A 26,045-nucleotide genomic window follows, 5' to 3' on the forward strand; every position below is an offset into this window, starting at 1 on the left:
CCAAAGGTGGACTGTTCTCCGTCTGTCCAGAGGACCAGGGACTCACTCCGTAACACACTCGTGTCTTCGGCTCTAATCTCTCACCCTCAGACCACTTGCTCAACACATGACAGGAAATGAAGAGAAAGTGTCTCCCTACCTAGGCCTTGCAGCATGGCTGGCTGGGCCTGGCTGGCATCGCCAGGTACTCCCCTCTCCTAGTATTTTTCTTCTGCTGATTGCCCTGATCTGCTTGCCTGATGATGCCAGATGCTACACCAGAGGAGGTCGAGTCACAGCTCACCTGAAGGCACCTCCTCCCAGGAACTGAGGATAAGAGAACAAGCCAGCGAGTCAGGGCAGGTGTTCACTCCAGGGCTCAACATCCCTAATTCTCACACACGCCCCCAGGAAAACAGCTGAATCACTGTGATTTATCCTCGGACAACCTCCTCTCCATCATAATCTAGTTTCTTTCTTTCTTTTAAACTATAAAGGACCATGTATCTTTACTTCTAAGACACTAACATGCCTTAAAAAAAAAATGAACTGACTCATATTTGACCTCATTTCAATTTCCAATCACATTTTAACGGTCTTTTGTTTGTATTTAATAAGTCTGGGAAACAGGTGAGTTGGGAGGCCTGGGGCAGCGAGGTTTGGTTGGCTTGTTTGCTGTATGCCCGAAGTTCTCTTATTGTCTGTCTTCCTGCCACCCAAAAGCAGATGTTGAGGGATAGTGCCTTTGGGGTGGTTCTGCATAACCTTTATTCTCAGAAGTGCACACCTTGCTCTGTATCGAGCCCCTTTCCTGCCCGATGTCAGACTCTCTTGGGATACAGAGTCGAGCAGTTTCAGAGCCTGTCCTTGAAGAGCTCCGAGTATGCTGATGGGGTGAGACAAGTGAAGACAGCGGAACACAGCGCTGTGGACACGCTCGTGGAGGAGGATGCAGCCACCAGCCTGTAGCCAGGAAAGCTACCCACCATGGGGTGGCGGGGAGTGGTGAGGAGCTGCTGCCCAAGCGCCTTCTTAAGGAATACGTGGGGGGTGGCAGGGACAGTGACATGGGGAACACATCAGTCTAGGCCCTGGCAAGAAACAGATAATTTGAGTCATCTGCAGAGAGTCTATTAGGGAGGATTTATAAAGATGAAGGCAGAGTGCAGGGAACCCCCAGAGGATAATACAGCAGCCCTGGGGTCCCTCAGCACCCCAAGGCCAAGAGGGCAGGGCAATGAGAGGTCCCAAGAACCCAGAGAGAGAAAGAACAATGTGCCTGGAAGGCAGCAACCCTCCTGACAGTGAAGAAGCCTGCTGATGCAGTCCACACACACAGGCCTCCCTGGCACCCCACACTGCAGACAGCAGACCTGGAGGAAGGCGCAAAGAGAAGCTACCATCACAGATCAGAGGAGGGAGAAGGGTCTCTGCAAGGGAAACGATGCCGAGAAAAGCATGGTGTGCCCGGGCACAGGGACACAGACGTGCTGGAGGGCTGGCAAGAGAGGGGAACACAGGGTCAGGCCAGGGTCCGCTGTGGAGCCCCTGCACCTCTGGGGTTCAGGGCACTGAGGGAGGTCTGAGCAGGGGATGATGTAGCTGGTGGCATGCAGGGTAGACTGAGGAGCACAGGAGCAGAAGGGAGGCCAATGAAGAGATGACTGCAACATGGAATGTCTGGGGGAAGAAGAAGAATCTGCCCCCGGGCCTGCCAATCAGAAGTACTGGCCTCAAACCCCTGCTCTGCTGCTTACAACTATGAGACAATGGGTGAGTCTTTCAATTCTCAGGTTTTAGTTTTGTCATCCACCAACACTGGGGCTGTCATGGAATTGGCGTTTGGGTAAGTCAGAGGCCAAACACAGGGGAGAGGGACGGGTACACCCTGCAGTTACGCAGCGCACAGACTGTGCAGCCAGCCTGGTCAACCTGAGTCCAGGCAAGAAAAGCTGCAGGCCCGACTGAGGCAGTGGCAGTGCTTCTTTCTCTGGATGTGAGAAAAAGGAGGTGGGGAGAGAAGATTCTGAGTTATGTAACTTGGGTGACCTGATGGGTGGATCAAACACTAACTGGGCCGAGGGGCTCAGAACAAGGAAAAAGTTGAGGGTACAGGGCAGGAAGAGGAGGAGCATGGCTCGAAGCATGTCAACTCTGAGGAGCCACCAAAGAGCTCAGACGAACTTGCCTACGAGACAACTGGAAGCAAGGGATCAAGGAGAGAGGCAAGACTTAGGAGTCTCCGGGACTCAGAGGGTGGCGAAAGCCATGGAAAATACGAGATTCCCAGAGAAGCCAGAAGAATAAGAGCAAACATCATTGAGAGCATCCTACTCAACAGTATCTGTTTAAATGGAGGGCAGAGCAGGTGGAATCAGAAAAAGAAAACAGAGCAGGAAAAGGCCAGGAAAGCAGAAGAGGAACAAAAGAAAACCACCGTGGAAGCTGGGGGAGGAGACAGGCTCCAGGAGGGAAAGGTCCAAGGCACTGGGTGCCCTAGAGAAGAGGACAGAAAGGAGCCAGAGACTTATAACAGCAACTAAGACATCCCTGGTGGCCTCAGCAAGGGCAGCGTTTGCAGAGAGCACAGGAAGCCCAATTATAATGAGCTGAAAAATGAGTGGGGTTTGGAAATATATACAGCAAATGCAATCATTCCCAAGAGCCTGGCAGGGAAAGAGCAAGATAGGAAGGCAGGCTGTGGAAGTATCTTTTTTTTTTTCGGATGGTGAAACCTGAGTCTATTTATAGGCTAAAAAAGGAACAAAACAGAAACAGCCTCCAGATTGAGGGGAAATACAGAGAAAATGATGGCTCAAGAAACAGAGACAGCAGAAGATGGGGTCCAACTTGGGACTGGGTGCCGCACAGGGTGGTATGGACCCCTGGCTGGGCTCCCCCTCCCCGTCCTGTGTGGCCTTTCTCACGTAGCCAGGCCCTTCCCTGGCAGAGAGTTGAGCCTCACCTGGAAGTAGGGGGAATGAGACTGGCTGAGGCAAGAGATCAGTACAACTGTTTAGTACAGAGTCTTGATTAAAAGCAGAGGCTCTTTTACCTGTTCCAGAAAGTGAATGTGTTAGCCACTCAGTCGTGTCTGACTCTTTGCGACCCCATGGACTACAGCCCGCCAGGCTCTTCTGTCCATGGACTCCTCCAGGCAAGAATACTGGAGTGGGTAGCTATCCTCTTCTTCAGAGGATCCTCTCGATCCAGGGATCGAACCCGGGTCTGCCATATCGCAGGCAGATTCCTTACCATCTGAGCCACCTACTCCAGACCTGCATTCTACCGTCCATTACCTTCCTTTCCTTTCCCCAGGACATGGGTCAACAGGAAAGCATGTGCAGTCAGGAACATTTTGCTGTAATCTTCTTAGGAGTTACATACGAATTCATCCTGGCTCTGACAGATTGAGGAAGAGTTTCCTGTAAATACATGGAGGGTGAGGAGGGAGACCTAGCTAGGGACACTAAAGGTTTATGAGCACTTGCAGTTTCACTCATGGAGAAGGCGATGGCACTCCGCTCCAGAACTCTTGCCTGGAAAATCCCAGGGACGGCGGAGCCTGGTGGGCTGCAGTCCATGGGGTCGCTAAGAGTCAGGCACAACTGAGCAACTTCACTTTCACTTTTCACTTTCATGCATTGGAGAAGGAAATGGCAACCCACTCCAGTGTTCTTGCCTGGAGAATCCCAGGGACGGCGGAGCCTGTTGGGCTGCCGTCTATGGGGTCGCACAGAGTCGGACACGACTGAAGCGACTTAGTAGCAGCAGCAGCAGCAGCAGTTTCACTCATACAATTAGCTTGTCAATCAAATTCTTCTTTGTCCGCTAAGGCATCTGACCAGCTTAATTGTTTCCTCAGGGCTTTGCCCTTCCCATCAATGAACAAAGGCAGTTGAGAGGGATTTGGCTTTTTTAATATAAAAAAATACTTCTTAACACACATATACACAGACATTAAAAACAGATGTGTGTGCATGTGTATTACATGCATGTATATATATACACATACATATGAGCATGCGCACACACACACATATAACATATTTTTTCTTTTGTTATCAGTGTTTGGGAGCAGGGATAGGCAGATCCAACCACGGGCTACTCTCTGGAGGGCCACTCCAACTTTGGAAGAAAAAGCATCAGCAGCACCTCACCACCTCCAGCAGTCAGTGTCATCCTTAACTACTGATTACATGCTAAGAGGAGACAATGAGGGACAATGAGCCCAAATGCAGATCATGAGCATCAGGGGTTGCCTTTCAGAGGCTCTTCCCCTCCAAAACACCTTTTACTGGGACCATCACCAGAAAACAAGATGAACACATTTACTGTTCATTATGGCTTCATTTCTCAAATCAACCCTCTCCTATCACCCACTTACCCTCCAGTTATGAGACAAACTGGACAAGAGATAAAATAAAAGGCCAAGATAATCAGAAGAAGACCCCTCAAGCAAAGAGCCAACTGCACAGAAATGAGAGGATGGGCCAGCATCCATGACCAACTTAAGGCGGGGAGTGGGTATATGTTCAAAGGCAGCTTTGTTTTGTGGTTAATCTCACCACATGAAGAGATGTTGAGCTTTCCAAGAGCAGAGTGAACAGTTCAGTTCAGTCGCTCAGTCGTGTCTGACTCTTTGCGACCCCATGGAGTGTAGCACGCCAGGCCTGCCTGTCCATCACCAAGTCCCAGAGCTTGTTCAAACTCATGTCCGCTGAGTCAGTGATGCCATCCAAACATATTGTCTTCTGTCGGCCCCTTCTCCTCCTGCCTTCAATCTTTCCCAGCATCAGAGTCTTTTCCAACGTACCAGTTCTTGGCATCAGGTGGCCAAAGTATTGGAGTTTCAGCTTCAACATCCGTCCTTCCAATGAATATTCAGGACTGACTGATTTCCTTTAGGATTGACTGGTTTGATCTCCTTGCTGTCCAAGGAACTCTCAAGAATCTTCTCTAACACCACAGCTCAAAAGCATCAATTCTTCAGTGCTCAGCTTTCTTTATGGTCCAACTCTCACATCCCTACATGACTACTGGAAAAACCATAGCTTTGACTAGACGAACCTTCGTCAGCAAAGCAATGTCTCTGCTTTTTAATATGCTGTCTAGGTTGGTCATAGCTTTTCTTTCAAGGAGCAAGCGTCTTTTAATTTCATGGCTGCAGTCACCATCTGCAGTGATTTTGGAGCCCAAGAAAATAGTCTGTCACTGCTTCCACTGTTTCCCCATCTATTTGCCATGAAGTGATGGGACTGGATGCCATGATCTTAGCTATTTGAATGCTGAGTTTTAAGTCAGCTTTTTCATGCTCCTCTTTTATTTTCATCAAGAGGCTCTTTAGTTCCTCTTCACTTTCTCCCTTAAGAGTGGTGTTATCTGCATATCTGAGGTTATTGATCTACCTTAAAGCATTCTTGATTTCAGCTTGTGCTTCATCCAGCCTGGCAGTTTGCATAATAAGCAGGGTGACAATATACAGCCTTGATGTACTTCTTTCCCAACCTGGAACCAGTCTATTGTTCCATGTCCAGTTCTAACTGTTGCTTCTTGACCTACATACAGATTTCTCAGGAGGCAGGTCAGGTGATCTGGTATTCCCATCTCTTGAAGAATTTTCCACAGTTTGTTGTGATCCACACAGTCAAACGATTTGGCATAAGCAATAAAGCAGAAGTAGATGTTTTTCTGGAACTCTTGCTTTTTTGATGATCCAAAGGATGTTAGCAATTTGATCTCTAGTTCCTCTGCCTTTTCTAAATCCAGCTTGAACATCTGGAAGTTCTCGGTTCACGTACTGTTGAAGCCTCACTTGGAGAATTTTGAGCCTTACTTTGCTAGCATGTGAGATGAGTGCCATTGCGTGATAGTCTGAACATTCTTTGGCACTGCCTTTCTTTGGGATTGGAATAAAAACTGACCTTTTCTAGTCCTGCGCCCACTGCTGAGTTTTCCAAATTTCCAAAGCTGAACAAAGCCACTTCATTTCTCAGTGTTCTCAACTGCAGGGAAGCCTTTTCAATAGTCATTTCTTTGCTATTCATTATCTCCTATTAGAACATACACCCTGAAATTCTAATGTTAACGCTTTCTGTCACCTTGCCCAAATATCTTTACATATGAGTCACATTCAAGGCTCAACAAACGTATGCAGGTTGGTTGCGTCATCCGTCTGTCCGTCCATCCATCCATCCAATTCTGGATAAAGGTCTATAGAATGAGTGTACCCACTTTCTGGGAATTTTGAAAAGATTTACAAAGAAATCAATTTTATTTAAATCATAAAAAAATATGATTTAAGCACAATTCTGTACAAGACAACAGTCAAGGAGACATAAAGGTGAATAAGATACAGCTCCTTCTAAAAAATCTGACAGGTAACCAACTATAGCACAAGGGTGAACTTAAGGACGATGTAGCCTTGGAGTCCTAGGCTCCACAGGAGAAACAGCAATTAGAGCCCTACTGTGGGCATGACATATATTTAGAATAAACCTTGAAGGATGATTAGGAATTTGACACACAGCAATGTTAACCAAATACTGGGAACACGATTAATCAGAGTCTGATTATAACTGCTGTCAGCAAACAGGAAAGGCTGTAACTCAATAACTGCTTCTCAGAGTCTCCTGATAAAGGATGTGGGGACTCACAGACAGTTTAGCTTTTCCCAAGGCAAATTTCCTGAATTCTGTGCATTGCCCTCTGGACCCCCCAGTCAGCCTCACCTTCACAGTTTGAGGTCGGTGCTATCAGAAAGGAAGACCAGGCTCACCATGGCTACGCTCTTATCCTCACCATGGATATACATTCAGAGGTGAGACACCACCACCCTTCCTCCAAACTGTGCCAGGACATGAGGAGGGGCCCATGGGGGGCTTCCTAGGCAGGCTGGAGGACCAGGTGCTGAAATACAGCCTTTAGGCTGGTGTGCAGACAGCATGTCCAGCTGCCACTGTGGGGTGAACTGTGATTCTGTCTGCAGCAATCCTAGAGATGATCTATTAATATTAAGGGCTAATCTGACAGGGGCTATAGCTCCGAATCAAGAGTAGTCTCTCTTTACTCATTTTTGGTATTAAGGCTGGTCACACAATAATCCTCACACGCTAGAGTGAAACACAGACCCTGCGCCAACTTCCCCATATCCACGCAAATCCAGGACACTCAGACACCATGAGGTCTCCTCCTACACAAATCCTTTCCCCTCACATGATCTGAAACCCACCAACACAAAACTGGTTTGTTCTGAGTAAGACAGCTCCTCTAGCAACATGCAAATATCTCCTGGGAAGCTAAAGTAATATCTGTCAGTCATTCAAGCATTAAATCATTACAACAGTTAAACTGGTTCGTTTACGTCTGCTCCTACAGGAGGACCACCAGTTATAAACCTTCCTTGCTTGAGATGCAAAATATTCAAAGAGGTTTATAGTGTTTGTTGGCATCAGGGGTCTTACCTTGGAATTCATAAACCTCAGGGCCATGGGGTCCATAAATCGTCAAAAAACAAATCAAAATTTTGCAAGTATGAAGAGGAATTAATTTTTCAAGGCAGAGAATCCAGTCCTCACCATATTGTGAAAGGTATCTGAGTCCCATGAAAGGTCAAGACCATTCAACAGAAAAACAGGCAAGTGCCTACTTGGCAGCAAGGAGAGAAGGCAAGCAGAGAAGGGCTGGTGTTATTTGCACATACTATCCTATCTGAGACTCTTTAATGCTCTGCACAAATTCTAAACTGGTTCTATGTATTCAAAGAGAAAAACAGGAAGCACACAGTAACAGCATTTGAAACCAGGCAGTCATTCAGTAATAGAACTGGGACCAGGCCTGGTTTCCCTGTTCCCAGGTTCTTCCTCTGTAGGGAAATTCCCTCCCTGGTAGGCAGTGTTTAATTATGTGAAGCTTTCTAAACACGGCCTAATTGAATTTTCCCTGATTATTAGTGTAAAAGATACCCTCTAAGGCCTGGCACAGAGAGACTGATCCAGAGGCTTTAACTTTGATCGTGCCGGTGGCTGTCTTCACTCTTCTGCTGTTCACACCTAGTCACTTCTCTGGCTGGCTCTGCGCCTCACTGAGGCCGTGCTGCCGGCCATTAAGAAGGGCAGTCCAGTGGTTAAGACTTCACCTTCCAAGGCAGGGGGTGTGGGTTCCATCCCTGGCCAGGGAGTTAAGATCCCACATGCCTCGTGGCCAAAATACCAAACCATAAAACAGAGACAATGTTGTATCAAATTCAATAGACTTTTAAAATGGTCCCCACCAAAAAAATTTTTTTAAAAAAGAGAAGGGTAGAGAATAAGGCCACCAAGAGGATAAGCAGGCTTAACAGCCATTTTGAAATGAATGTTTTAGTGCAGCCAACAAGTGAATCAAGCCTGCCCTAGCTTGGACATGCAGTATTTATTGAGCACCTACTATGCAGAAAGAATCCTTCCAGGCACTAAGATACAGTAGTACACAAATCAGGTGTGCTTGCTGCTTCTGTGGAGCTCAGGCTTCAGCGTTACCATGACAAAATTTCCACCCTTTCTCCATGATTGAATTTAATAATCAAGTGGGATCCGCCAGAGGCAAAACACAAAGGTAAAACTACCAAAGATTCAAGCTGAAGTCACTGGGAATTTTTTTCTCCCCCTGCTCCTTAAGCAAGATGATTCTCTTAATTACTCTCAATATTCAGGCTGTCACTGGTCTGAATGATCCAAGGTTACAACAGTTCACAGACCTAGCCCTCTCTATGCTGGGTACTACTCCTGTCACTTTTATCTGGACATTCTTCCCATTAGGCTCAGATTACTGGGCTATCTTTCCCTTGGTCACCTCCCTGATACGATCTCTTCACCTCTGGGGTGTGTTGCATTCCACCTCACACTGGTTACCCTAAAACACCACACTGACTTTGGAACTCTGAATCAAAGCCTTCATGAGAAGACAGTAAGTACAGATGTGGAAGCAAGTTCCTGACACATCACTGAGAGAAAAATGGGCTCATGAAGCAGAGGAATACACAGAATATCAAATTCTGAAAAAAATACCCGAGTCTCTATATTTGCATATAGAGTGGCACTAGAGGGAACAAATGTTGAGGGAAGGGCATTTGACTTTTTCCTTGATAAAACTCTGTCAGGGTTTTATTTTTAGCAACAAACATGTATCACTTGGTCATTGTAAAGCTCCTACGTCAGGCATATGCCCCTGAGCCTTAAAGCTATCGTAGGGAAGAGGAGTCACTGTGAGGACCTTGAGGAGACAAGCCGGGCCTTATCTGTTTTGGCCTTCCTGGCGCTTTCTACACAGTGCATATGACTCTGCCTCTGGAGACAAAGAAATGAAAAAGCAAGAGGAAAGAGAGGAGGAAGGTCTTGGATGTGCGTGGTAACCTGAGCAGGGGACACAGAGCCAGAGAATGAATTACATGTCAGCAGGCCCTTGCTGGAGGCTCACGGTCTACCCTAGGAGTTGATTGAGCCTTCCTAAGCACAAGGGAGTTGATCAGCCTGTGATGATTAAACAGCAGAACTTGCTTTTAAGGAAAGCTAAAGAATGGCACGGGACAAAAAATGCACATAACTATGTAGGGTTGAAAGCAAACAAAAGAGAAGGCAGGAAAAAATGAAGCAAGAGGAGACACAGAGGAAGAGAAATGGCGCTGCATCAGAACCGAGAAAATGCTGGTACATCTGGAGATGTGGGGGGCACCAGCAATGCACTCGGAGGGAGGGACTTCTGTGAAGTGATGGAAATCAATGTCAGACTGCAAGGAGCTGCAGGACGGCAGGCGGTGGGGAAAGCATGCTGAGTTTGGGGAGGAAGGCGAGAGTTGACAGAAGTTGTGCTCTTGAATGGGGTTAGCAGGGATGAGGGGGGCTACTTCAGGACCTAAGATAGTAGAACACATTGCCAGGGGGAGACAGGGAGCCAGCCCATGGAAAGAGACAGAGTGGCTGGGGACAAGGGTAGGAGTGCTCATGGAGCTGAAGAAGCGAGTGAAGATGGGTCTGAAACAGACAGGCAAGGGGCAGAGGGCAGCCGGCAATGGCACCAAGAGGTTCGAAGAGAAGGAGGAAATCTGAGGAGCCTCAGAGAAGACGGGTGTCACCTAAGGAGAGTGAGGATGTACCAACAAAACTGACAGGTAGTGAAAGGTTTCAGCACCTTAGCGAGTGGGATTTCTACCCGGGACTCAAAATGGAGTGCAGAGCAGCCCTGGGGAACTAAATGAAGCCAGACAGAATGAATGATTTTCCTTCCCCTTCTTAGTTCATAAGCGTCTCCATGCATTAAATCGGATGAGTAATTTCTACTCATGCATATGTATAAAAAGACACTGTCTGTGAAAGGTTCTGGAGCTGGAGGGAATAAAAACATCAACTCTACACGAAACATCACTCATGACAGAATGATGGATGCCCAGACCCTTCAGATGATACAAAAGAAGTTAGGTAGAGATCAACAGGCTGGGCTGCTTCTAGATTCCTAGTTATCAGTTTTCCCAGTTTAGCAGAGGCCCCTCAAGAAACTCACACAATGGGAGGCTGAAGGAGAAAACACTCATCCTTAGAAAAAATAATATGGGAAGATGCACACAGTCACCCTTGTCCCTTGTGAATCACAAATGAGAAGGACACAAGAGACAGGTATGTAACAAAAGCAAAGAGCCGGCCCCCGGTCTGCTCATCGCTCCCTCATCGTTCAGGACCCTTCGTATGTCCGCACCCCTCCATAATCCAGCGACAGTGCAGAAAAGGGGACACAGGCCAGGGTTTGAGTCCAGGACCTGGGCGTGTGAAGGTCTGAAAGAAAGGAGCTCATACAACAGAACTGTCTGTACCTGGGAGGTCTCCATCTGATCTTGGAGGGTCAACATGGATTCTGGAGAGCCATCTGTAAGAATTCTGAGAGAGCTTTTCAGCTCCACAGAACAACAGAGTAATCAATTACCATTCAGTCTATCTTCTCTTCTAATTATGTATCTATATATCCTAAACTAGCATAGTAACTAATTCCTTTTCAAAATAACACTTAAAAAACTCTCTGATCTTAAATCCCTACAGGATCCTTTCCTTCTCCCTTTATAAAGGTGTTGCTATCTCCTCCTTTAAAAACGTAGTTACTCGTTTGATCTCACAGCTAAGCACCAATTCATCGTACCAGGGTTCTCCTTTTCTTTCACTGGCAGATTCTGCCCCAGCCTCTCTAATGACAATGCTCCTGTAGAACTCACTACACACTTCATCTCAGACACCAGCCTGTCTTCTGCCTTTACTCTCCTTTCAGAATGGATACCCTTTCCATTCCTCTTCAAGCCTTCCGAAATGCTGCCTACGATTTTTTCTGCTTTATTGTTGTAATATACTTACTCTAATAAGAAAGTATTAAAGAAGCACTTCTCTAAGCTTCAGCACTTGACTCTTCACGTGCTAGAAGATAATTCACTATCTTTTGTCTTCCATTTTTGCTGTCAGCCTAATTATGTTCCTTTGTAGGCAATATTTTTTTCTCCTCCAGATTGTTTTAAGCTAGTTATCTTCCACATTATGTAGTTTCATTACTATGAGACAATAGAGTCTTATTCCTTATTTAAAAAAAAAAGAATTTTTCTTTACCTTGCTTGTAATTTGATATGCTTCCTGAATCTGAGGATATTCATCATTCCTGAATCATGTCTGGCTTGATCATTTAAACTCTTGATTGTTCACTAAGTTAAACAAGTGACATGGGGTGCCTGATTTCCCAAGAAATCCCCAAGTATCAGAGAACAGGTTTATCAATCCCTAAGAGAGAATACATTTCATTCAAATTAAAATCTAGTTTTTTGGCATCCTCCAAAGTGTCCTGAATTGTGATCTATGAGTTTGAAAGGATAACAACAAAACTAAGAAGGCAACTAAACGAATGTGCTGGTTTTGAGAGGTGTACAGTACTGAGTGGAACAGCAAAATACAAAGGACAGATGCTCAGGAGACACGCAGTTCTCCGACCATTTACTAATTATGTGATCATGGAAAACGTCTAATGCCTCTGAAGCTCAATATCTTCATCTTCAGAATGGGAATGACAGATTCCACCACTCCTAGCTGTTAAGACTGAGGAACACACACATCAAACCTCACCTGACTCCAGATTTAAAGGTAGGAACTATGTTTTGCTCACTGCTGTACCAGTTATCAATTTCTTGCCCTTTCAACACATGCTCTGTGATAATGGGCAGAATTCCTTTATGTATTCATCCTTTACACTGAGCAGGCTGTTTGAATTTCTCTGTATAATGGAAGGACACTGCAGGAGGAGTGGGCTTCTTCTCTTGCTGGTGGTCTGTCCTAGCCACAAGCCCAGAATATAGCTCTTCAGTGAGCTCAGGTTCCCAGTGTGGCTGGGTGAGTCCCACCTACTCATGAAGGTCCTGAACGTGCCAAGCCCCCAGCCACAGTGACACACCTGCTCCTTCTGTGTGCCCACCTACTGGCTGCACTTCTCATGCACCCGGCCCCTGAGGATTGCTTCCTATTTTCCCAGCAACTGGGGACAAGCTCTGGCGGAGGCAACCCCGTGAGCCTCTCTGCCATTCAGATGGTACGTCACATCCTCCGCCATCAAGTGTGAGCCCGTCTGGGAGAAGGGTCTCCTCCCCAAATTGGTCCTCCTTTTTGTACTCTCCTTCAGCCCTAGAGGACTCTTAGAATTGCTCTTTATGTCTTGAAGGTCCTGTCTTGTTATAGCTTAGTAATTCTGCCTAATCCTTCTATTTAAAACACTGTGTGAGACTTGTCTCCCAGTTAGACCCAGACTGACAAACCGCTGCTTTCCTCAGGGCCTTGCACAATGACACCAACACACATCAGCTCTCCATGCATTCTCTCCTGCCTGGCCCAGTTAGCCTTGAATAATTTACCTGACTTGCGCAAAATCAAAGCACAGCTCCATGTGGAGGGTCAAAACTAGAATGCGCTTCCTCTAACTTCTAATCACCTCACCAACTGCTGGGATGCTAATTAATGCCATTTCTGGGGAATGACTAGAAACTCTTTGGGAGTGGGGCATACACCTGCTTGATCCTTTATACTCAAAACTGGAGAATTACTTCTAGTCTGGCTCCTGAAAACTTCAGGTTTGATTAATTTACTTCCTCTGGTTTAAAAAAAAACAAAAAAGATTTTTATTTGTTTGACAATCTGATCCCTAATATGATGAACATAAATGTCCTAGAGACTTTTAAAATCAAATATGTAAATTCTGTCAGTGCCCAATAAATCTAAAAAGGCAGAAGACATCAAGGCAGGGAAAACTGAGTTTCAAAAGCACAGTGACTTCCATAACAGTATAGCCACTCCAGTGCTATTTTTAAGCTTTTTTCTTTTTTTTTTTTTAATGAGTATGCCCTTTAAATCAGAAAAGGTAAAATAAGCATATTAACTAAAGAAGTGAAAATAGAGGAAAAATAAAAACATCTTCATTTTCCAGGCTTCCCATTTTATTCAACAGTCTTATCAATGACTTGGATGAAAATATTAAAATTTCACTTAACAGAAAATGAAGAGGGACAGTTAACATGTTACTAGAACCTGCTGTGATGGTTTATACTGGGTCAGTTCAGCTATGCTACAACTATGTATCTCAGCATTCCCTTCCCTGCAGAACCACAGTTGAGGACTGCTCACAAGAGAAACTTGCGGGGATTTAGGAGGCTGAGACGGAGAAGGCAATGGCACCCCACTCCAGTACTCTTGCGTGGAAAATCCCATGGATGGAGGAGCCTGGTAGGCTGTAGTCCATGGGGTCACTGAGAGTTGCACATGGTTCAGTGACTTCACTTTCACTTTTCACTTTCCTGCATTGGAGAAGGAAACGGCAACCCACTCCAGTGTTCTTGCCTGGAGAATCCCAGGGACGGCAGAGCCTGGTGGGCTGCTGTCTGTGGGGTCACACAGAATCGGACACGACTGAAGCGACTTAGCAGCAGTAGCAGCAGGAGGCTGAGATGAAGTAGCAATAATGCTCTGAAGGTCATTATTCATTCGAGGCAGGAAAGGATGAACATGGAGGTACTAGTGAGCTGTAATTTGCCCTCACTCTTTGGTGCCCCGTACCTGGCTCTCCTTCAGAACTATCAGCCCTGCAGAACCACAGTGAACCGAGGACTGCCATCAGAAGCTGCAACTGCAAACTCAAAGGCAGCAGCCATCAAGGGTCAACAGCCCCCCCCAGACATCCGTGCCTGTCCCCGTCACGATTCCACTCTAGCACATGAAAGCACCTAGCATCCTGCATGCTCTGACTTCTAACCCACACCAGGACTGGCTCATGACCTCCTTGGTCTTTTTTGGACCTTTTACTTCCTGGCTCCTGCCATTATTGTATAGGTCTAAAATGTTAGTTGCTCAGTTGTGTCTAACTCTTTGAGACCCTAAGGACTGTAGCCCGCAAGGCTCCTCTGTCCATGGATTCTCCAGGCAAGAATACTGGAGTAGGTTACCATTTCCTTCTCCAGGGGATCTTCCTGACCCTAAATCCTATAACAAATCCCTCATGCTGTAACAGTCATAGCTATATGCTTCCAGGATTCACAAGTATCCAAAAGTTCTGAATAACAGGTTCAAATGAAATGCATCTAATTTAACAATAGTGTATGTAAAGTTATGTACTTAGGCTAAAAAATAAAGCAGCAAACTGCAGAAATAAAGAAAGGGTAAAAAAATCTTGATTGAAAGCAATTACTGTGAATATCCTAAGGATTCTGAACAATTAAATCCACCACAATGTACGACTTAACACAGTTTGTTTAACACATGAATAAAACATGTTATGATCTAATTCTTAAAAAACAAATGCAAAACTCTATATCATGAGGATAAAACTGTGTCTCTAAATTTACACTAAGACAGCATCTGGAACATTATATTAAATTCCAACATATTTTATGAAGAAATATGATGTTTTGAAATTAGGAAGTCTAGAAAAAATATAATGAAGAATGGCTTCAGAAACTTTAGGGAAATAAGATCAATATATGTGTGGCTCCAGAGAGGAGAGCTAGGATAAATGGACAAAAATTACATAAACAAAGACATTTGCCTTCACTGAATTAAGAATGCCATAACAGCAAATACTTTAGAGAAATAGAGGCATCCTGTAATGGAGGGGACATGAACCAGATGTTCACCACAGTACTTTAACCTCTTAAAGCTCATGACTATAAAAGTTACATGGGGTTCAAGGAGAGGGAGAGGGAGTTTGTACATAATGGGTGCAAAAGTTTAGAGTTATGAAAACATCTTGGAAGCAGATAGCAATGCTGATTGCACGACACAGTCAATGTAATGAAGGCCACTCTTTTGTATACTTAAAAGTGGACAGAATGGCAAACTTTCTGTTTATATATATATACACACACACATATATATATTTCATCACAATTTTAAAAATGATTCTATTATTCTGTGTGAGGGATGCAAAAGATTTACACTGAAACTCTGACTTAATAAAAAACAAAAACTTCATTACTTCATTATTACTTTTCATTACTGCAAAGTCATTTCTTTTAACTAGGAAGAGTACGTTTTTACCATAAAGGAGTTTTCCTAATGTGAACGCTGTGGTAATCAAAGGCATAGCAATTATGTATTCCTCAACAATGCTACTGAATCCAACTAGAGTGGTTCCTTAAGGGCAGGAAAATAATTATACCCAAGAAAAAGCTCACTTGTAAATGTTACTATATATTATCATGATAATAAATGTTACTACTGATGACAACAGGGTACACACACAGTTTAGAAAAATGTCCTCTTTCATCTACCCACAGCATGTAGAAACTAAAATACAATTTAATACATGAGGGAAAAAAAACATAGGAGGGGGGAAAAGTAACTAGGAAACTGGGATAGCATTAAGAAAACTTCATTCTTTTGTTCATAAACACAGGCTGTTCAATTTTGATACATCAGCAAGATATCCACAAGACATCTACAACCAAAAAGTCTGCTGTATGGAAGGTGTTTTGTTTTTTTTTTTTTTTTTAAGGTGGAGTTTGGCCAAAGAAAAATTCACTTTAAGATTTCTTTGATGTCTTCTACTCCCCACCAAAACCCATTTTTCTTCTTAAAAAATGAATGGAAAAAGATATACCATACTAATACTAATTGGGAAGAAATCTTTGAAAAAGAACAAAGTTGGAAGACTAAGTCTATCTGAGTTCAATGATTGTTAAGCTACAGCAATCAAGACACTATGGTACTGGTATCAAGACAGACAATTAGATAAATGGGACAGATTAAAAAGTTCTGAAATAAACCACACAGATATGGATAACTGATTTTCAACAAAGGTACTTCACTGGAGAAAGAACAATCTTTTCAACAAATGAGCCTGGAACAACTGGACATTGATTTGCAGAGCAAAAACAAAACTGCCCCCAAATTACTTTTGATATATTCCTCACATCATATAAAAATTGATTCAAAATAGATCATATACCTAAACATAAAGTCTAAAATTATAATGCTTCCAGAAGAGAACACAGAAGAAAATCTTTGTGACCTTGAGTAAGCAAAGATTTTTTAGATATGACACCAAAAGCACAAATGATATAATATGAACTTCTTCAAAAGACACTACTGACATAAAGATGACCCAGACTTGAATAAAATATTTGCAAATCATATATCTGATAAAGGACATGTATCCAAAATTTATCAGGAACCCTCAAAATTCAAAAAAAGAAAGCAAAACACCTAAATTAAAAACGGGCTAAAAGACTGGAACAGATGCTTCACAAAAGATATACAAATGGCACATGTGATGAAAAGATGCTCAACATTGTTGCTCACTAGGAAAATGCAAATTAAAACCACAATGAGATACTACATTATGCCAATATGCAGGGCTAAAAAGACTGATGATACCAGATGCTGGCAGGGATGTGAAGGAACTAGTGGTATAATCGCTTTAGAAAAATGTTTGGCGGTTTCATAAAAAGTTCAACAGGGACTTCTCTGGCAGTGCAGTGGTTAAGACTCTATGCTTCCACTGCGGGGGGCGCAGGTTCTATTTCTGGTAGGGGAACTAAGATCCTGGAGAAGGCGATGGCACCCCACTCCAGTACTCGTGCCTGGAAAATCCCATGGACAGAGGAGCCTGGTAGGCTACAGTCCATGGGGCCACAAAGAGTCGGACACGACTGAGCAACTGAGCTTTCACTTTTCACTTTCATGCACTGGAGAAGGAAATGGCAATCCACTCCAGTGTTCTTGCCTGGAGAATCCCAGGGACGGGGGAGCCTGGTGGGCTGCCATCTATGGGGTCGCACAGAGTCAGACACGACTGAAGTGACTTAGCAGCAGCAACTAAGATCCTGCATGCCCCTGCAACACAGCCAGTAAATAAATAAAAATAAAGAATGGTGCAGCCAAAATAAAGAGACACACCTTAAAAGTCACTCTGAGATTCACCAACCAAAGAGATAACCACTTAAAATTCACTTTAAAAAGAAGCTCAGCATACACCTAACAAATAATCATTCTACTCCTGGGTATATACCCAAGAAAGATTAAAAACATGTCTCTACCAAAAGGCTGTATATCAACAGTTGTAGAAGTTTTCACAGTAACAGTCAAAAACTGGAAAGCACGGAAATGCCCATTAAATGTGAATGGCTAAGTAAATGGTGCGATACAGTGGGAAGCGCTCAGTGTGCTCAGTTGTATCCGACTCTTGGCGGCCTCACGGACTGCAGCCGCCCAGGCTCCTCTGCCCATGGAAATTTTCAGGCAAAGATACTGGAGTGGGCTACCATTTCCTACTCTGGGAGATCCTCCCGACCCAGGAATCAAACCTGCATCTCTCGTGTCTCCTGCACTGGCAGGTGGATTCTTTACCACCAGCGCCACCTGGGAAGCCCATACAATGGGCAACAACCAATAAAAAGGGATAAACTATTGATATATGCCACGGCAAGGCATTCGTCTCACAATAATTATGCTAAACGGAAGGAGCCAGACCAAGAGAAAGCAGGGGCACACTGTACTACTGTGTACTACGTACTTTTTACTCTATTTATACAAAACTCAAGAGAGCACAAACTCATCTCCAATGACAGAAGGGAGATGAGTAGCTGCCTGGAGACTTTTGGGGAAGGAGGAAGGGAGACAGGGCAGGGAGGGATGAGAGGGAAAGGATACAATATGGGACAAGGAGACTTTGGGGGGATGTATGCTTAGTGTCTCGGCTGAGGTGACAGTTCTAGAAGTCAAATGTAATGTGAGAGAATTTACCCAACTATTCATGTTAAATATGCTCAGTGTCTGTATGTCAACTATACCTCAATAAAGCTGCTATAAGAATAAATAAAAGGAAAAAAAACGCAACAGCTTGTTTGGGATATGAAACTTTGGGGAAAGTTTCTTCTTTCAAACCAGGAAAAGGCAAGATTAAAGTTCATGCCCAGCACCCACACAGAGGTCACTTTTATATGTATATAATGCCACTGTAAAAAGTAAAACCCAAGAAACTTCCTTTCACAAGGTGCAAATGACAAGGTTTGTCCATTCACATCCTTCAAGCCCCATTCTGATGCAACGTGTTTCATGAAGCCTTTCCTTATCACTTAAGTAGAAAGTGATCATTCCCTCCTGTGAATCACTGTAACACTTAAGTTAATTTTTGGATTATTAATTCAATACATTTATCCATCTACCCATCACACATTTACTAAATGCCTCATAGAGAACAGACACAGGCTTGGTGCTGGAAATACGAAAGTGAGTTGAACACAGCTCTTTACTGATAAGAGCCTCATAGTCTAGCGGTAAAAGATACATTTTTAAGTGGCAGTAACACATAACAATTATTTCAACAAACACAAGTACGAAAGGAACACAGAGAATGAAATTCATTTTGTCAGACACACTGTCTTGTACTGCAATGATTTGCTCAGGATTCCATTTCCCTGCTGCTGCTAAGTCACTTCAGTCGTGTCTGACTCTGTGCGACCCCATAGACGGCAGCCCACCAGGCTCCCCCGTCCCTGGGTTCTCCAGGCAAGACTGGAGTGGGTTGCCATTTCCTTCTCCAATGCATGAAAGTGAAAAGTGAAAGGGAAGTCGCTCAGTCGTGTCCAGCTCTTCGCGACCCCATGGACCGCAGCCTACCAGGCTCCTCTGTCCATGGGATTTTCCAGGCAAGAGTACTAGAGTGGGGTGCCATCGCCTTCTCCGTCCATTTCCCTACTTCAGTAAAACTTCCTAAGAACAAGGGACTTATTTTAGTCATCTGCTAAGTTACCTAGCACAGTACCTAGGATAAGTGTTCTAAATGGGCGTATTTGTTTGAATGAATGGAAACTCCATTTCACAGTTATCTACTCTTTAATCTAGATGGCAAGGCCACCATAAATGCTGACTTCTCCGGTGAGTTCCAACCTTAATTCACCTTGTCAACCAAGGCAAGTAATTGAGAGGAGATAAAATCAGAACTTAAATCTAGAACCCCCAAATCCCAAAGGAATAGCTAATACCCTTTCCCCGGTGGGAAAAAACAGGAAGGAGGAAGAGGGGGATAGGGCGTGGTCGGCAGAGACCCAGGACAGAATAATGAGACAGATGAACCGAGAGCCTGTGTGGGTCCCAGCAGGGCCCCGGCTGTGTGTACGTATCACCACCAGGCACGCCTCTGCCCGGGGCACACACGGACGGCAATCATCTAATCTCTGTAGGAACACCGGTCTCACCGTGAAAGCAATTTCTATGGACTCTGTTTGTGACTTTCTGCTGCCCCAGATGAACACAACCTCCTTATCCATGCTCAGTTTCTGAAGGGGCAGAACGGCAGAGCAGATTAACTGTGGGAAATTATAAGCATAGGCTAATGCGAAAAACCCACTTCTCTCATTTTGATCAACATATATACAATCACGAAATTTCAGTTAAAATATAACTGATACAAAATGAAAAGGTCTCAAGTTACAACTAAAACAGTTGGATTAAACGTCAAGCAGAAACCCTTCATAGTTCCCCTAGCACAATTATGAGAAGAATTTTCCTCTCTAAAAGATATGGCAGATTTGCTTCTTGAACTTACATCAACAGAAACAACAGGTCTCTGGAGGGGGAAGGAGAAATTTATTTTTCTTTGTCTGGACGTACCGCGCCGACAGATGGCTCCAACAGGTGGCCGGTGGGCCCTGGAGACTGGGCGCTTACCTGTAGATAGGATCCTGCATCACCAGCATCTTGCTCTCATCCCACGTCCACTCCTTTTTCTGCAATAAAAGAAGCTGTAAATGAATAAGTTAGGCTTGTCCTCAGCTACAGAACCAGGGCACACACTGAGCTACTAACGCTTATGCAAACACATGCATTTGCTTCTGGCCTTGTTCCCTCCAAGAGGCCTGGAGTGGATTGCTCCGAATGGACAAGTGGAAAATGTCAAGTATCGGGTCGGATGTGTCTCCTTCAAGCACTTTAGGAGAGTGTCTCTCAAGGGTGCAGAGAGTGGGCAGGAGCCAAAGGGTCTCAGGGGACCACAGTCTAAATCATACTTTTGTGGAGAAGTAACCAGGAAAAAAGATCATACATCATTCCAGTGGAGCAGGAGAAGCAGGGAGAACAAGAGACGGGCTGCCACAGGGACTGAATGATGCTGTCAAATCCGTGTGCAACGCGGACCCCAGCCTCCCTCCCTTCAGGAGCAGAGGAAAGGGCTGAACGCAAGCCAGGCAAGCTAACTAGTACATTTATAGTCACCCAAAATAGGATATTCACCTGGCTATGAGCCTAACCTACTGTGAACTCAAAGGAGATGGACCCCTAAGCAGCTGGGGAAGCAGACAGGAACGGGGACAGAGGATGGTAGTGGGGAGAGGATTCTAGGGCAATACTGGAACTTCAGACGCTTGATGAAGTCAGTGGCACTCCACCACGTCAGGGGAAGTAGCCACCTCAAGCCCTCAGGCGCACCTGCAGTGCAGGGACAGAGAATTCTGCTCCACCTTCACTGGCCTTTGTTGGGACAGTGTGCTCAGGACACCTGGGAGGAACACTCTCAGCTCTCCAGGGAAGAGAACATGGGGAGGGGGCTCACTACCAGCTCGCAGGGCTGAAGTCCCACACTCTTCCCAGCGGGGGAGTCTGGAGTCCCTTGTTACTCCTGGCAAGGGGAGAGTCTAGGCTGCCATTCACAGTCTGGGGGCCAGGGGTAGGGAGAGCTTTTCCATGATTTCTGGCTGGAAGTTTTCTGCCTTGCTATGCCTCCCCTTCCCTCCTCCTTGGGTTTGAGAGAAAGCAGGCTTTGTTGGGGTTCTGTGTCTGATTCCAGTGTCATAGCTGGGTGGCAGGCTTCTTTTGACTCTGAGTCTGGGATATACGAGATGAAAACTAACCTCAGGGAACTCACAACTGTTTCCTTCCTTGCGTCCCCAGCCAGGCTGCCTTTTTTCCACCTTTCAAAATCTTACGTTTGTTTTACAGATAATGGTCAGAGTTTTCAGCTGTCCTTTAGCAGGAAGAATAGAGAAAAATGCACCCATCTGAAAAGTGGAAGTCTGGTTTGTGTGTTTTTACAAAGCTCCAGATGCCAGGGCTCCAACTCTTCGGAGTCATTCCTACAACAATGGGTGTGAGCTTGTGTGAGGCCAGTAATCTTCAGCTTTAACAAACATTCCAGGTGATTGTGATGTGACCCTAGGGTTGACAGCCATTCTTCGACACCAAAGAAAAGGTATAAAGTGAAATCCCTAATAGGAGAGAATCTCAGCATACTTCCTCTGGAGTCTTGGGCTTGGCACAGGAGAGTCTCTTGACATTCTAAAGACAGCCAGCTGATGGGGATCCCATTACACTGTCCCTGGCCAGGACCCATTCCTGGAGTTACTCAATAAACAGCCACTGTGAATTGAATACCGGGCAGGCTAACGAGTGAGGTTGCTCTGCTCCTGAGAGAATCCAGCTTCAGTGCGCTCACTATCAGTCTGCTCATTATGTCCTTGCTACTCTGTTGTAATTTTTCAAAGTTAACAGAAGAGTTAATAACTCAACGCACCAAAAAGCCCATAAAGGTCCGAGAAGCTGCCATACCCACTGCCCCTCTCAGAGGAAAGTAACCTCAAAGAGGGTTCTTTCTGAGTGTGGGTGACTTGGCTTACGCTGTGTGCAACTGATGAACCGGCCTTGCTAACCAGCCATGACTGATGGGGCTCAGAATCAGCAGCTGCCTGCACACGAGCAAGGCCAAGTGTCACAGAGGGCCTGGCCAGACCTGCCCAGCCCTTGAGCTCCGGGGCCAAGAAGACTCGTGTGTGCACGCGAAGTCTCTTTAGCTGTTTCCGACTCTCTACTATGCCACAGACTGCAGCCTGCCAGGATCCTCTGTCAAAGGATTCTCCAGGCAAGAATACTGGAGTGGGTTGCCATGCCCTCCTCCAGGGGAATCTTCCCGACCCAGAGATCAAACCTGCGTCTCTTGCATCTCCTGCATTGGTTTCTCTACCACTAATGCCACCTGGGAAGCCTGAGAAGACCCAATTCCACCCAATCAAATCCTCTCCTTAGACTATCAGATCCTAGATGGAGCCTAGATGGAGCCCCCAGTAACGGTAGGTGTATATCTTTCCTCTCAGGACTGCACCCCTGAGGAAGTGGAAGCATCATGTACCAGCCCACATTTCCTCCTAGCCTACTATAAGCCTCTGCTGAAGGTGATCTGGGCAGGACTCTTCCTTGCAAGTCTAAGGAATGCAGCTAACACTTTCATCAAAAGGAAAGACTAATGAGGCATATAATACGGAGTAAATATTTTTCTTTCTCTGGAAGATCTGAAGAGAAGGATTCCCAGGACTCCCAACTCCCAGGGAACCTTATGTTATTTTATTGAGGAATATCAGAAGGGGCCACAGCAGGCAGAAAATAACTTTCCTTTTTGAAGTGATATGAGTATCTGTATAGAAAATCCTGGCCCCAAAATAAACAAACATCTTTTCACTTACTAATTTTCTTTTTCTGAAAATTCCATTAAAATCCACTTAAGTAAAAGTCATAAAATCCCATTATATTTCCCCTTAAAGGTCGTGTAATAATCCTTGCATTACTTGTAGTAGTCCTTGAGAAGGGGACCACAGAGGATGAGATGGTTGGACGGCATCACTGACTCAGTGAACATGCGTTTGAGCAAGCTCCGGGAGATGGTGAAGGACGGGGAAGCCTGGCGTGCTGCAGTTTCATGAGATCGCAAAGAGTCAGACACGACTGAGCAACTAAACAACTACAGTAATCCTTGCATGAATCCATTCAATCTATGAAGGGATAAAGAAATTCTCAAAATAACTCAAAGGGTTTGGAACATAGACAGGACTCAACAATGTTTCAGTTATTCAAAGAACCTGAGGCAAATATGGTTGGAGCATTTTAACCCAGTCTCCTCAATGTCTGGATGATGTTCCAACACCTTGAGAACTACAGGCTCTCTACTCCTCCCCACACATCGTACATCCTTCCTGTTCCATCATCTTTCAAATAAGACCCAGAGCAGTGCAGTTTCTTGAGCACGGTGTCTCCATAGTTAATAGCCACTCAGGATTAGACTCAAGTTCTCCTGAGTTTTTGACCAGTAAGGGTGCTCTGGTACAATTCAGAATCAATGTATTATCTGAATAGCTTAAATCAGAGGGACTGATTCTTCTTTTTGCTCTGAACTTGTTTTAAACATCTCCTCTATTTTCCAAATATTATACAGAAAAAAAAAAAAACACACACACACAAAGAGATCAACCTTCTCTCTCACTTTTCTAATAGACTTCTAAGGAAAAAATTTTCAGGAAAAAATTGTTTTTAAAGAGAGAAAGAAAAGCTAATGACCTACCTTTATGGGATTATAAATCAAATTTGGCTTCAACTGTGGAAGAGAGATACATTATTGAATAATAACTAGAGCCAAGTTCAGTTTAACTGTGCTCAGAAAACTCAGAGCTCCAAATTATACCCGAAACCACTGCTTTTTTAGTGCTAGGAATTCAGGGCTTTGAGTTCTGGTAGCTTTGGGAGGAAATTTTCAGTGTTGCTACTCTCTGTCCTCAATGAGCTGTGGTCTCCAAAATATGCCAGGAGATGAAGACATTTCACGTTGAAACGGGAGTGGAAAAGGAGGTGGAGGACGGAAGAGAAGAGACGGGGATGGCGGGGGACGCTGCTCTAGAGCCCGTGGCACCTCCGAATACTTTGGAAGAAAAATGCACCCTGCAAACAGCCCCGGGAGGACCGGCAGGACTGAGCAAGGCTGGTCTTCCGGCTCCTTCAACCTGAAGTCCAGGCTCCGCAGGGCCTTACTGGTGCCACTGGGAGCGCAAGCAGTAACATCGCTGAGGCCAATGAGCAAGGCCCAGGGGGACAGGATCTACCTCCTCACTAGCTCCATAAGTATAAAGGAACAGGGATAAAAATGCGAGTGGGCAAAGCGTACCTAGCGGGGCATACTGATACCCGAGGGACAGCTGTCCAGCATTTTGCCACACATTCAGAATTGGGGTATAACTCCTCTCTCTTACTCTTTGTCCCCTCTGTACCTACAAAGGACACTGTGGCACTGCTGAGCCTTTTAAGAGAACTCTGATTTAATTTATTAGCCCATCCCTCTCTATGCCTTTCCCCACCCCAGCAGTCTCCCCTTCCCTACTTTTCTTCTTTTTAAAAAATGTATTCCACACTGCAAGGTAATTAAAAAGTCATGAGAGAGAGAGAGAGCAGCTTAACTTGAAGGAAGGTTCTGCTTCACATACTGGCTAATAAAAATTTTCTAGAGAAAGGAAGATTCTGTCACACAAACATGCCCCACAGACCTCTAATTACAGGAAGTGTAACTAACCCAGGGCCCCCAGGTGCTGCATTCGAAATCCATCACTACGTACACGGAGGGGCCCCACTCCCAGACAATGATCAGTGTGCGGGGATTCTGAGCAGGCCCGTCCTCAGAGACACAGGGATCCCCTGACAGACAATCAGAACTCCCTGGCAGCCCTGCCAAGCCTTCCTCGGACCACACTGGAGCCTAAGACACTTTCACCCAGCCTGTCTTCCTTCCTTCTGCTCTCCTTCACTTGGAGTCAGACCCACACTGAAGCCTGACAGCTATGCCAGCCTTGCCTCCACACTTTCTCCCACGGGCATTTAATCCTGTCTTGGCATTTAATTGTTGGAGGACCTAGAATAACACAAAGTGAGAAAGTAAAAAAGGAAAGATACAGGAAAGTCATATTTAGCTGCTTCATTTTCTTCATTCTTACCGGAAATTTCCCAGGTGATTCGGAAGAAAATATTTTCTTCCACTTAAGAACTTGATATACTGCTTCCCTTATACTATCAAAATTGACCTCCACTTTCAAGACAGTGAGGCTCAGGAAGATAACTTACTGCCCTGCAAGGCCACCTAGTTCAGTGGCAATTAAAGCCCAACTCGTCTACCTCTAGACCCCACGTCTCTTTGCTACTCCAAGTGACGGAACCAAAGGTTTTCACTCTCCACTCTCAGGAAGCTTTTCACTTTCAACAGAGGGAAAGGGTAACAGGCTTGCAGTGCATGTTTTTATAAGACCCGAGGCAAGCACATCCTTAACTACAGATTCTTCTCTTTCCTTTATCTAATGAGTGTAAATATCCAGTCCTCCATGAATAGTTACAACCATTCTGAAATTCCAAAATTTCCTGACAGGAATGGAAGCCTGGTTCAGAGGTAGTCTGCCTGGAACAGTGCCAAGAACAGAAAACAGAGTCAAGGATACGGAACCCAGAAATGGATATGGCATCTCTGGAGGCCTTCCCTAGGAACCCAGAATAGAGGAAAACTCTGTACTTCCATTAATTTCCTATCCTACTGGAAATTATCAGGATGCACACCACAAAACCTTATTAATGTTCTTGAAAGCAATGGTGACTTCTTAAACAATTGAAAAAAAAAAAAAAAAACCACAGCACCTTGCAAAGGCCACAGTAACTCAGCTTGGCAAGCTCCCCACACCTCCAAACAGAATGGGACTAGTCTGAAAACATAGCCACCACCCATCTTAAAGTATAACC

The 26,045-nt window shown here is 44.9% G+C and overlaps 1 protein-coding gene across 2 annotated transcripts in view; it reads right to left on the minus strand.

The window, feature by feature from the left end:
- The window catches only part of NOS1AP (nitric oxide synthase 1 adaptor protein), a 339,279-nt gene that overhangs the window by 55,013 nt on the left and 258,221 nt on the right, over window positions 1–26,045 (minus strand). The window contains exon 4 of one of the 2 annotated variants that reach the window (XM_068964124.1): window positions 20,187–20,245. In XM_068964124.1, coding sequence (XP_068820225.1) covers window positions 20,187–20,245 — 59 coding nt within the window. Of the gene's footprint in view, window positions 1–20,186; window positions 20,261–26,045 lie in introns of both variants that reach the window. The other variant, XM_068964123.1, reaches the window with a different exon arrangement.

Source organism: Capricornis sumatraensis, chromosome 2 (genome assembly GCF_032405125.1).
Source record: "Capricornis sumatraensis isolate serow.1 chromosome 2, serow.2, whole genome shotgun sequence".
NCBI lineage: Eukaryota > Metazoa > Chordata > Mammalia > Artiodactyla > Bovidae > Capricornis > Capricornis sumatraensis.